Source organism: Crocuta crocuta, unplaced genomic scaffold, assembly GCF_008692635.1.
Source record: "Crocuta crocuta isolate KB4526 unplaced genomic scaffold, BGI_CrCroc_1.0 scaffold102, whole genome shotgun sequence".
Classification (NCBI taxonomy): domain Eukaryota; kingdom Metazoa; phylum Chordata; class Mammalia; order Carnivora; family Hyaenidae; genus Crocuta; species Crocuta crocuta.
In genome coordinates, this window is record NW_027530019.1 from 5,265,466 (window position 1) to 5,278,955 (window position 13,490).

The following is a 13,490-nucleotide window of genomic DNA, read 5'->3' on the forward strand; positions in this document are numbered from 1 at the left end:
GATTCTTGATTTCGGCTCATGCCGTGAACTTGTGGTTTGTGAGATCAAGCCCCGCAGGGGGCTCTATGCTGACAGGGCAGAGCGTGCTTGGGATTCTCTCTCTCCTCTCTCTGTCCCTCCCCTACTAGTGCCCTCTCTCTCTCAAAATAATTAAATAAATAAACCTTAAAAAATCTTTTGGAGATGGACATATGGCTGCCAACTTTTATTTTGCCACATAAAACCACTTAAAAAACTACTTCCGAACCAAAAAAAAAATTATACCACATGCACGAAATAGGAGGGACAATCTCCAATTTTAAGAACTACAACAGTATTTACATTTAAGTCTAAACACTTACTGTACAGCTTACTTCTCCTATTAGATACTTTAAAAATCATTACCATTTCTATTGAAACTGGCAAAACCTTTTTCACAGATAAGCCCTGGTTTGGGAACCAACATTTGGGAACCATTTCTACACTGGCTTTGATACTTATAACTATCCACTTGCAAGTGAGGAAACAAAGTTTCAGAGCCCATCAGCTGAGTGGCTCAGTGGCTGAATTAGGATTCAAGTTCACATCTGTCTGTTCCAGAACCAAGGGTTTCCCTTCGTTCCAGGTTGCATCTGACAAGTTTGCCCTTGTAGGTTTTCCAGGAAAAGGTAGACAGAAAATAGGCCTGATTTGCTTCTCAAAGTCTTGGCTAGACTTGGGTCACTAGAGTAAACCCCAGTGGATCAAATTTTAATCTTTGATCCAAAAATCACTGAGCTCATCAGATGGTATTAGCCATTCAGAGCAGGTCCACCCGAATTCCATTATGCTCTTTACCAGCAAAGCTAGATTTGTGGTTGGTACCAAGAGAAGGAGCACATATTAGAATTCTAATCTACTCAAATACATCTACTGACTGATGCCAGCAAGTCCTCCAGTTTGATTGCTTCCACTGGTATGTTTGGAAAAACCATTAAACATCAGGGAATAAGGTAAAAAGGTAGACAGTATATCCTCTCAGTGTTAGACTGAAGCATTGTTTAACAGGCTCAACCTAGAATTATTTAATTATCTGGAGGGAGGTAGCTGTGTCTGTCACTTTGCTTTTTACTATTAATTAAGGGCTCAGACTCTGAAGTTACATGTTAACTTGTAGACCCCGTCTGGAACAGAGGCAAATAATTTTTGTCCAGTAGAAAAGATAACCCCAAAGGTTCTTGTTTATTACCCTGTCAAACATTAGCCAATTTTGTCTCTAACATGGCACACTTACTTCATAACACCTGTACAAACCCCTGCTAATCCACATTTGAACCAGAGTTACCATCCTGCTGGTTTGGTCCCTCTTTCATGAGCTGAATAAAATCTATTTAAAGGCAGTCACCACCAAGACCACTTTAAAATGTTATCAATCATTTGCCACAGGGTGAATGAAGAATCTGGGAATAGATTTTGAGAAGTTGAGAGATGCAGCATTTAGGATCTGAGGAAGATGAGGAAGAGGGTGCATCAGGGGAGAGGAAATTAGTCAAACTTCTCAGGACAGTGGTATCAGAATACTGTCATTTTTCCATATAGTTCCTTTGTCCTTGAGTAATGGCCAGTAGCATGCTTTGCTAGAAATAGGATTTTTATTTATTTATTTATTCATTTATTTATATTTTTTATTTATTTTGAGAGAGTTAGAGAGGCAGACAGAGAGAGGGAAACAGAAACCCAAGCAGGCTTTGGGTGCTTTCAGTGCAGAGCCAGATTCAGGGCTAGAACTCACAAATCACAAGATCATGGCCTGCGCCAAAATCAAGAGTTGGATGCTTAACCAAATGAGCCACTCAGGCACCCCTAGAAATAGGATTTTGAAGGAATAATGACTGGGGAAGCGGTTGAAAAGCTAGTTAGGGCTGTCCATGGTGAAGGATTAGAATTTTATTCTGTAAATCATGGGAGTCCTTAAGGGTTTTAATAAAGGAATGATAGGAACATACTTAATTTTTTTATATTTATTTTTGAGAGAGAGAGAGAGAGAAAGAGTGAGCACATAAATGGGGAGGGGCAGACAGAGAGGGACAGAGGATCCAAAGCAGGCTCTGTGCTAACAGCAGAGAGCCCAATGAGGGGCTCAAACCCAAGCCCAATGAGGGGCTCAAACCCACAAACTGTTAAGATCATGACCTGAGCCGAAGTTGGATGCTCAACCAACTGAACCACCCAGGTGCCCCCGATCATACTTTTAAATTAGAAAGAAAGATAATACTGATAAGAATGTATGGGTGTATGAAGGGAAAGTCTCAGTGAGAGATAACCAGGGTGTGACCTCTTTGGGAACATATATGAATGGAAAATTGAGTATAACATTGAAAGGCAATTCAAAGGGTAAGGTGGACATATTTGATGAGGCATGTAGGGGGAAGGAGTCTGAGATGACAGCTGGATGGATGAAAGGAAGGTGATGGTGATCAAGGTAGAAGCCTGTATTTGTGACCTGCTGAGTTTGAAGATTGTCTGAAATTTGAATCTGGAACTTATGAGCTTAGACTAGAAAGAATATTGAGGTTTAGTATTGGTTATGAATAGAAGCCATGGACATGTATATGATCATTGAAGGAAAGCATATCCTTGGAAAACCTCTTTACTACTTCTCTGGCTAAGCAGTGATGATGTGGTTCAGCAAAGGCATCCTCTTCAATTACAGTAGGCTAGTGCCATGAACAGGCTAATGAACAATGAACAGTCCATAGCTTTTCAGGGGCATACCTTGGCAAAGAATATGTTTTCCCATTCCCATTTTACTTTGTAGAAATGAAGGCTCAGATCGACAAATGTCTGTTTCAGGAATGGAAGTTTAGATTGGAAAAACCCCGNAAGCCACCCAGGCGCCCCTATTTATTTATTTATTTTTGAGAGAGAATTAGAGCATGGAGGAGAAGCAAAGAGAGGGGGAGAGAGAGAGAATCCCCAGCAGGCTCCAACTGTACAGAGCCTGACTCGGGGCTTGAATTTATGAATTGGGAGATCATGACCTGAGCCGAAATAAAAAGTCAGACACTTAAGCGACTGAACCACTCATGCACCCCCAATCTTGCAGTTCTGATAAGCACAAATGAGAATATCATTTATTTGGGGAACTAGAATTAGATGGGGCAAAACTTTTTTCTCATTTATTTATTTACTTATTTATTTTGGTAGTTGTTGCTTTTAATTTCAGGGTGCAAAATGCTCCTTTCCCGAGACTCATCATACAAGGTGTCTGTATTAGTATTATTGGTTATATTGCTGCCATTAAAAAATTACCATAAACTTAGCTGCTTAAACAACACAAATTTATTATTCTAACTCTCCGTAAGGAATTCCATCCTTTGGCCACCAAAGCTCACATCTGTCCACCATGCAAAATACATTCACCTTGATCTGGGTTCCCCAAAGTCTCAACCTAGCATACAGCATCAACTCAAAGTCCAAAATCTCATCAGCTCTCAAGTCCCGAGTTTTATCATCTAAATCATCGAAATCAGGTTTGGGTGAAGCTCTGGGAATGAGCCATTCTGGGGCATTGTTTCTTTCCATTTGTGGACCCATAAAACTAAAGAAACAAACTATCTGGTCTCAAAATATAATGGTGGGACAGACTTAGGATAACAGCTCTAGGTACTCCAGCTCAAAAAGGCAGACACTTGAAAGCAAAAAAGAGTTATTGGTCTTAAGCAATTTCTACATCCAGTTGAGAAAATTCCATTAGGTGTCGAGGTGTGGCAATAGTTCTCTGTGGCTATGGTTCTGTCCCCTGAGCTCGTGGCTGTCTTCTCAGTCAGTCTTCCTTTTTCATGAAGGCTACTATGTGTTTGTTGCCCAGCAGTTCTATCAGCCCGTTTTCTGCATAGAGAATTTTGGTGGTTTGATAACCTTCTTTCATTTTGGGTTTTGTCTATTTCAGCTTGAGCCGGCAGTGTTCTGCTGGTGTGACATTCTTAAGGAAGCTGTGGGTCTCCTGTGTATTATAGGGATTTACTCCATTAGACAAGAGGCTTATTCATAGACCTTTCCAAGATAATCTCATCTCTATTTTTGGCTTCTGTTGATATGGCTGAGAGAACACACCTTAAGCTCTCTAGTTTGATTGGAGTTATTATGAGTGTGACTTTATACTCTGACCTTTTTGATCTCTCTGAGGTATCACGATTTTGGCATTTTTCTACAGAGCACACATTTCTGACAGAATTTTTCAAATTTTAGCTACTTTTGCCATCCAGATAGTCTGAGGGTTATCAAACCTACCAAATCCTGGGGATTTTTTTAAACATTTTTTTCCTTCAATTTATTACTTTCCTCTTTGATTTTACTATGAGCAGCAAAGAAGCTAGACCTCACTTTTGACACTTGGCTTGGAAATCCCCTCTGCTAAGTGTTCAGTTTTATTTTTTACAGATTCTGCTTTTTGTACAACTGCAGGACACAATTCCACTAAGTTTTCTGTCAGGTTTGACAAAGATTCTCTTTCCTCCAGCTTCCAGTAACGTGTCTTTAAGTTTGTTCTGTGACCTTATCTGCAGTACCTGCAACGTCCATGTTTCTACTAACAGTCCACTCAGAGAAACGTAGGCTTTTTTTTATTATGCCTCTTAAAGTTCGTCCGGCCACTTGCTGTTGCCCGGTCTCTAAGCCACTCCACATTCTGTATTTGTCACAGTAGCACCCTATCCCTGCTGTCAAATCCACATTCATTTTCTATTGCTGCTATAATAAATTACCACCAACGTAGCTTACACAATGGACAATACATATTTATTATTTATAAAGCTCTTTTTTTAATCTTAGTAATATTTTATTTTTTTCCTTAAATAGTTTATTGTCAAGTTGGTTTCCATATAACCCCCAGTGCTCATCCCCACAAGTGCCCTCCCCTATGTCCCTCACCCCGCTTCCCCTCTCCTCCACCTCCATCAGCCCTCAGTTTGTTCTCAGCATTCAAGAGTCTCTCATGGTTTGCCTCCCTCCCTCTCCTCAATGATTTTTCCCCTTCTTCTCCCCCATGGCCCTCTGTTAAGTTCCTCCTAATCCACCTATACATGCAAACATATGGTATCTGTCCTTCTCTGTCTGATCTATTTCACTCAGCATAACACCCTCAAATTCCATCCACATTGCTACAAATGTCCAGATTTCATTCTTTCTCATTGCCATGTAGTATTCCACTGTAGAAACAAACCACATCTTCTTGATCCCTTCATCAGTTGATGGAGACTTAAGCTCTTTCCATGTTTTGGCTATTGTTGAGAGTGCTGCTATGAACATTGGCGTACATGTGCTCCTATGCCTCAGCATTTCTGTATCCCTTGGGTAAATTCCTAGCAGTGCTATTGCTGGGTCATAGGGAAGTTCTACTGTCAATTTTTTGAGGAACCTCCACACTGTTTTCCAGACGGGCTGTACCAGTTTACATTCCCACCAACAGTGTAGGAGGGTGCCCGTTTCTCCACATCCTCGCCAGCGTCTAGAGTCTCCTGATTTGCTCATTTTCACCTCTCTGACCAGCGTGAGGTGGTATCTCAGTGTGGTTCTGATTTGTATTTCCCTGATGAGGAGGAGCACTGATCACACGGAACCAACCTTCCTTCTCCCTCCCTCCCTTTCTCCCTCTCTGTTTCCTTCCTTCCTTCCCTCCTTCCTTCCTTCCTTTTTAAGTTAATTAATTAATTTATTTTGAAAGAGAGAGAGTGTGTGTGTGCACACAAGTGGGAGAGGGGCAAAGAGGAGGAGAGACAGAATCCCAAGCAGGCTCCATGCCATCAGCACAGAGCCCAATGTGGGGTTCAAACTCATGAACTGTGAGATCATGACCTGAGCCAAGATCAAGAGTCGGATGCTTAATGGACTGAGCCACCTAGGAACCCCAGCATTGAACTTTTTCTACCAGACTCCATGGTGTCCTCTCATAACTTCCCAGAGGCCCTGCTCATCTTGTACCTCTATTTTTTGCCATTTCTGTTGTATCAAATGGTAATGCTTTGGCCATATGTAATAGGTAACACTTAACCAAGAGCTAGCTGCTTGAGCTGCTTAAACCAGTAAATATTTTTTTTTTTCACATAACAACATATTTTGAGATGGCTGCTGGTCTTGTTTCAGTGAATCAGTGATGCCAAGGCCATTGGCTTGATAATTTGGTTGGCTTTTCCTTTATGGTTGCAATATGGCTGCCACAGCTTCAGCTATCACATCTGCATTGAAAATAGGAAGACATGGGAAAAGGAAGTTCAGTTTCCTCTGCCCCTGTTATAAGGAAGACAGATGTTTTACCAGAAGACCCACTAGACTTTCATTATATCCCATAGACCAGAGCTGTGTCATATGCCCTTACCCTGCAGCTAGGAAGCCTGAGAAAGTGGGTATTTAGCCTTTCCTTGTAGAGATGGGCAAAGGGAAAGAGCGCTGGAAGTGAACTTTGGATTAGCCAATTCAGAGTGCCAGAATTTCAATCTGGCCAAGACCCTGTCTTTGCCTTTTTCTTATGCCAGTCCACAATTAGAATTGGAATCCTGTTCCTGAGTTGGACACCTCCTGATGACTGTGCTCTGACCTCCTGTCCCACAACCCACTCACTCCTTCTTGTAAGATATCCTTGATCCCAGTTAAGCACTGAGACTACCACATGCACTGGCCTGGATGCACTGCCTGTCACCACCTGCTGCTGGCCCTTGGAAGCACCTGATCTCCTTTTACAGCCCAAGAGACTCCCCCAGCCCCACGGGCTATGCAGAGGCAGACTTTTATTCTGACAGCACCTGTTTTCACATGGGTCATTTTTATGCTTTGTGTGTGTGTGTGTGTGTGTGTGTGTGTGCATGTGTGTGTATGCATGTGTTTGTGCACATGTGTCCACATGCACAGGTGCAGAAAAAAGGGAGAAAAACGGCCACGTTGACCAAGGACATTTTTATCCTATGATAGCTTTAAATTCTGTCAAAGTAGAAGGACGTCTGAGAATATAAGTATGGCAGAGATACTACTGTCTATTCAATCTCCTCTCCTGCCTCAGTAACAGACCATGATTTTATGCGCACCATTCAAAAGACTTCTTCATTTTCAGATGAAGATTTCCTTTTCCCTTACAGCTTGGTGCAGCCATGTGACTAAGTTCTGGCTAATGTGATAAAAGTGGAAACATTGTATTGGGCTTTCAAGATGTTTCTTTAAAGTGAGTAGCATGTCCTTCATTGTCCTGTCATCCATTTTGCTACCCAGAGTGCAGATGAAATGGCTGGAACACCGTCAGCCATTTTGGACAATGAGGAGGAGAGATATACATCTGGCCTTTGAACAATATGGATTTGAACTGCATGAGTCTGCTTATATGCAGATTTTTTCCCCCAACAAATATGGTACAGGACTATAAATCTATTTTGGCATCCTTACAATTTTCTCGATAACATTTTCTTTTTCTCTAGCTTATCTTATTGTAAGAATATAGTATATAATACATATAACATACAAAATATATGTTAATTGACTGTTTATATTATCAGTAAGGCTTGCAGTCAACAGTAGGATATTACTAGTTAAGTTTTGGGGGAGTCAAAAGTTACACAAGAGTTTTGACTGCATAGGGCATCAGCATCCCTAACTCCTGTGTTGTTCAAGGGTCAACTATACTTACAGGGTGGCCAACAGCTGACACTATCCCTAGACTTCCAACCTCCAGGGAAATCTTTCTTTTTTTTGTTTAAGTCACTGTTCTTTTGGATGTTTGTGTTTTTGCATCTAAACCTGACCCTGAATAACTCATCTATGTGTCATCTACATGATGTCTAACACTTTACATAGCACTTCCAGGTACATTATCTCATTTTCAGCAGTTAGGAAAATACCCATTTTCCTGTGCTATTTCTGGCAAGCCCTGGTTTGAGAAGAGCCAGTAAGGGCCAATAGCAATCATCAGAGAGCTGTTAGCCTGCCAAGGCTGAAGACTGTAGGAAAACTGAGAGCATTTGGTTCAGGAGGCAAAAGGAAGATGTTGCTTTGGGAGTTAATAATAACTCTTAGAGGAATAGACCTGCCTCCATTTTTGTGCAGTGAGGTCCCGACTCTCAGACACTCAACCCTTCCTCTTACCACTTCACATTCCCATTCTTAAACTGGTCCTTGCCAAGAACTTTATGTAAATACTGCCTTGTGGACTTCTTTTTTCCCTGAAATAGAGCTTCAGCAGTGTTTTCATTACTTGCTGATGGGCTGCTAAACTCATCTTCAGTGTGAGTTCTTCCCGGGTAGGTCTGCTTTGTGTTAGACGCGGCTCTGGTGACTGGAGTAATAGACCTTGTGCCGTAGAGTACACAGATGCCACCTACTCTGCTTGGCTCCAGAGTAGCAATTGGCCTGTCGTCCCCCAGAGTTGTTTTTGTCTTGTTTGTCCCCTCCCCCCTGCACTCTCTGGTGCACCCTGCCTCCACCCCAAATCTCACATAGGGCTTATCTTTCAGGGCTGGCCAGGCCCCCTTCTCTCCCACTCCTCTAAGAAATCCTAGCAGGACCTGGCAAATTCTATCATGGTCCAGCCTGACCCAAGTCTTTCTTGAACCTGCCCATTCCATTCAAGAAGCCCAGCCTGGGCAGGCTGTCCCTAAAGAAGCTGGCATGTTGATTCACAGTAGGCATCCTTGGAGAGGGTGGGGAGAGGTCTCTAAGCAAAGGAGGTATATGTATTGGTCTAAGCAGAACTCTGTTCCCCAAAGGCAGTGATGAGAGGGGTTAATGATAACCTGATGATTTAATGACAGGAATGGTTTTTCTTATCTATTATTTATACTTTTACTCCTGGCAATCCTGTGAGGTGTTTAGGGTGACTTGTATAGATATGATCTCCAAGGAGGAGAAGGGAGCAAAAACTAACATTTAGTGAGCACCAATCATCAGTTAGTTTCCTGTACACACCGGCTGGTATCACAGTGGGTAAGGGCGTGTGGTTGAAGTGAGTCACTGCTCAGTTGTACACTAGATCTGCTGTGTAGGCTCATTGGCTGTGTGGACCAGCCAGTAAACCAGAGTGCCATACCTTCAATGCCTCTTCTGTGACATGGAGATGATGGGCCTTGGATCTAGACTTGAGCTCCCTGGTGCCCTGGGAGGCAAGCAGTCAGAGCTGCTGGAAGGATCCATCACCATTGTTCCATAGCCAGGAAACCTTGGTCAAGCCACTAAACTTACTTTGAGTCTCATTTCCACATCTGTAGAGTGGAGATGAACCAGAAGTTGTTATAGTGATTGAATGAGAATGCAGGTAAACTGTCTTTTGCTGCATAAATCATAGTTTTGATTTTAATTATTTTCATCATTACTAATTGAAAAGGATATTTTAATGTTCTGGGGAAAAAGAAACCATCCACCTTGCCCACCCATCTACAATGGAGATGCACTCAGTTAATGAGCCTTCTCTTGGGCTGAAGGGGCAGCTTTTCAACCCTTCTCTGGCCTCAGAGCTGCCTGACAATGTTGGCTGGCCTCTGAGGCTGTTCCCACTCCCAAGTTTCAGATCTGATTTCTTTCACCCTCATAAAAGGCCCTGGCAGAGCTGCCGAGGACAGCCAAGGTCTCCAGGGTCCGCAGAGACAGAGAAGCAACCCACGGGGGCCATGACCGCTTTCTACCTTACCTAGGCCCACCTGATCCACCCTGCCCCTCAACTGTCCTAACACTCAGTCCTCCTGAGGCATGTGGGCTCATCTGAGCCCCTGGAGTCTGGCCAGCACAGTGCCTACGTGGGTGGGCTGGTTGCCCTTAGCACCCCTTCCTCTAGTCATGAAGACCTCAGCAAGGACTCCCATTAACCAGGTGTGCTCCTGTTCTTCCTTCTTTCGCTGGGCCCACACGATTGTTGAGAAATTGTTTCTTTGAATGGTGTTGGCTTTCTCAGCTTTTCCTGCTCTGTGCTCAGTTTTCAGCTGTCTACAATGATGTGGACTCTGTAACTCTGTATAGACACAATGGGTAAGAGTACTAGCTTCAGGGTCAGGTGGCCGTGGTTCAAATGGCCTTTCTTTACGCTGACTGGTGTGTGCTCAGTGAGGCAGACACTGTATGGCACATGGTGCAAGTGTTTCATGGGGATTAGCATTATCTCACAAATCCTTATAAAATCTCCATTAGATAGCTGCTTTTAACAGATGAGGGCATTCAGGTACAGAGAGGTAAAGTAACTTTCTTAAGGCAGCATAGCATGGGAGTCTGTAACAGCAACGGAGTGAACATGTCTGGGAGGGGAAAAGACCGGAGGGGAAGGAAGATAAAGAAGAAGGCTATTTCACACCTTGCTCAGGGCTTGTCTCCTCAGTCCCTGGGGAATGTGGGGTCCAAGTGACTTAGCCACTCTCCGAGTTTTGCCCAGAAGAAGGTGTGGGGGTAGGAGAAGAGGTCAGCAAGGCAGAGAGAAGAAGGTGTGAAGGGAAGGTTTGTGCAGATGCAAAACGGCCTGCCCAAGGAAAAACACATCCTAACAGCTCTGGCAGGCAGGACGTGAAAAGGTGCATTGTTTCTCTGCGAGGAGGAGGAAGCCTGCAAGGATGCTGTTCGGTTGGTCATAAGCAACCATTTAATTCAGAACCTGTGTTTAGATCCCAAGGGAGCTCAGGCCACCAAAGTCATGAATACACGTGAGCCTAATGCAGCCTTGCCAAAAGTAAGACAACGAAGGTGCCGTCCCTGATTCCCGTGGTTGCCAGTTTGTTTTAATTTTTAAATTAATGAACAATTTCAGATGTGAGAGGCTTGGCCTACAGAGACACGAAACCTTACGCAGAGATTTTCTTGTGTCTTGTGATATGTGATGTCCACATCTTCCCCCGTGTTTCAGCAGTTTCCTCTTCTCTATTCCTAAAAGAACCTGCATTTCCCTTTCCTGACTCCCTTCCTGCCTTCCTGTGTGCTAAGCCTTTGCAGTTGTCATCATGTCTTCAGAATGCATTTGATAGGTACAGGAAGTTGCACCAGACGGGAGATGGAACCAGCAATCAATAAAAAAAGAACTGTGTTTCTAAGAAAAATGCATCACGGCTTCCCACCGGAGTTGTGTACCATATGTCCTAATATCCGTGGAACAATGGATCTAAATTTTAGCTCTTCTGCTTGGCTTTCCCTACCATCTCAACAAAAAAGAAATTAGACCTTTTAGCCTGCTGCGACCCAGCTCTCTGATGATTCCTAGTAGCAATTGCCGTTCCTTTTAACCCTTTCATCAGATATCACAAGATAAAATCTCTCTTTCCAGCTTTATTTCTCCTGGCTACTAGTTTAGTATATTTATGGTGCATGAGTCATCAAGCTGCCGCCTGATTGGATAAAACCCAAGCACCCCTGAGACCATCAGTCAATTACAGCTATTCTCAGCTTCATTCACAGATTTATTAGCTTGCACACACACAGAGAAATTCATTCAGCAAAGTTCATTCATAAAAATTTCAACACTCTGCATCATCCTGCACATCTCAGCCTTCTGCTGCCACGGGCTCCTAACAGAAGCTCCGAGACCAGTCTAGGAGGGAGGGAAGCTCTGAGCTAGGGTGGACAGGCTGGGAGGGAATCTGAGGAACACGGAGGGATCGCCAAGTCCAAGAAATAATGCGGAGCAGCGCCCGTCACTAGTACTTCTGGCTTGTGGCCCGGACGGGATGCAAGACACGATCTTCCAAGAGAGGGCAGCCGTCAGAATCAACGAACTCGGGCTGAAGGGCCTTTGGCTCACATAATAGGTTTTCTTTTTTCAATGAACAATCACTGGAACAAATAAAGGGTTAATAGGCCAGTCATTGCCCCGCCCTGTGGGAACCGGAGGGAGCAGGTTTGAAAGTTCCTGTGTGCAGAAGGGAAGGCTGGGCGTGGGGGGCGCTAAATATTTCTGCAGGACTCCTGCACCGCTCGTCGGCGATGCGGCGGGACGGACTGGCCCGTGTTCGGCCCGGTTCGGTGCCTGAGAGTTGGCGGTGAGCGATCCCTGCCGCCGCGAGCCTGGTCCAGGCTTTCCCAGCAAGGAATCCAAGGCGAGAACACCGAGTGCTGCCGCTAGGGCCAGGGAGGGACTGAAATCATCTGGGGAGGCGTTATCTCCTCCCCACCCGCCCCCCGCCCCCCGGGCTGTCACCCAGAAGGGCCCGGGAGCCGAGGTGGGCGAGGGCGAGAGCAGAGTTGGAGAGGTGGCTGCCGCGAGTTGCACGGGGCGTTGAGGCGTTTGCTTTCCGTGCCGTTTATCTAGCAGACGAAGAGGCGATTTATGCAACAGTATCCTGTTTCAGCACTGCCAAGGCTATGCGAAAACGCGGTCAGGACAGCCTGGCAGGACTTGTGCTGTATGTAGGACTCTTCGGGCACCCCGGGATGCTGCACAGGGCCAAGTACAGCCGTTTTCGGAATGAGTCCATCACGTCCTTGGACGAAAGCAGCCCCGGAGGCTCGGTGGGGAACAAGGGCTCGGCGCCGCCTCCCTACCCCACCCTGGCACCTCACCTGCCGGCGGCTGAAGATGCCACCTTGGCGTCCCAGGAGAGCCCCACCCCACTGTGCACCTTGATCCCTCGCATGGCCAGCGTGAAGCTGGCCAACCCAGCCACCTTGCTGAGTCTGAAAAACTTTTGCTTGGGTACCAAAGAGGTGCCCCGGCTGAAGCTCCAGGAAAGCCAGGACCCGGCACCCAGCAGCCCAGCTTCCCCTGAAACCAGTCTAAATAGGGCTGGGTCTGCACCTCTGCCGCAACCAGACCTGGTGGGGCACAGGGCAGCTGTCTTAACTCCCGATGCCTGCCCCCTTCCTGGCCCTGGGGAGCCAACCCCCGGGAGCAGGCAGGACAGGCACTTTCTGCAGCACCTGTTGGGGATGGGCATGAACTACTATGTGAGGGTAAGTCTGTCTCCCTCCCTGTCCTCCTTCTAGGAACTCCTGGGGAAAGGGGCATCTTCCCTGCTCTAGGCAAGGGGCTGCACACCCTGGCTGGGGTCATGGTTTGGACAAGACCTTGTGTGACAACCAAGGAGAGGAAGGGAGCTGGGCTTACAGGCTTTCCTAGGAATATCTGGCTTGTCTTGAAGTCAGATAACTTTTGGTTCAAGGACATGAACCGATGCTAATGTATAGGTAGCTTCCAGGAGCAGGGACAATTTCTGATAGAGACAGGGAGCTGGCACCTTCCTGTCCCCCCTGGACCTAGCATTCTGGCCAAGAAGAGTCGAGAATTTCAAGTCTGTTTAGTGACTGAGATCTGCTAGGCTCTATCGGCCATCGTATTTCAGTAGAGATTTTTGTGCTAGAGGAATGCATGATGTGTAAGGGACTTGAATTATTTTTATAAATGTAACTCAGCATTTAACAGGCACCTCTCAAAATATGGCCGAGACTCTGTGCTTATGCTAGGAGCCAGTCTTAGGTCTTTGGTGCCGCCCCCTTCTGCCTTTATTGCCTACACTGCGGCAAGTGGGCCTTGTCCATGAGCTGTGTGCAAAATCAGGGCCCTTCCTGGTCTCCTATTTGCCCTGGCT

The 13,490-nt window shown here is 45.3% G+C and overlaps 1 protein-coding gene across 1 annotated transcript in view; it reads left to right on the forward strand.

The window, feature by feature from the left end:
• Positions 1–12,267: 12,267 nt before the first annotated feature.
• The window catches only part of SHC4 (SHC adaptor protein 4), a 129,566-nt gene continuing 128,343 nt past the window's right edge, over positions 12,268–13,490 (forward strand). Inside the window, exon 1 of the mRNA XM_077764324.1 lies at positions 12,268–12,855. Within this exon, the coding sequence (XP_077620450.1) occupies positions 12,268–12,855 (588 nt within the window). The remainder of the gene's footprint in view (positions 12,856–13,490) is intronic.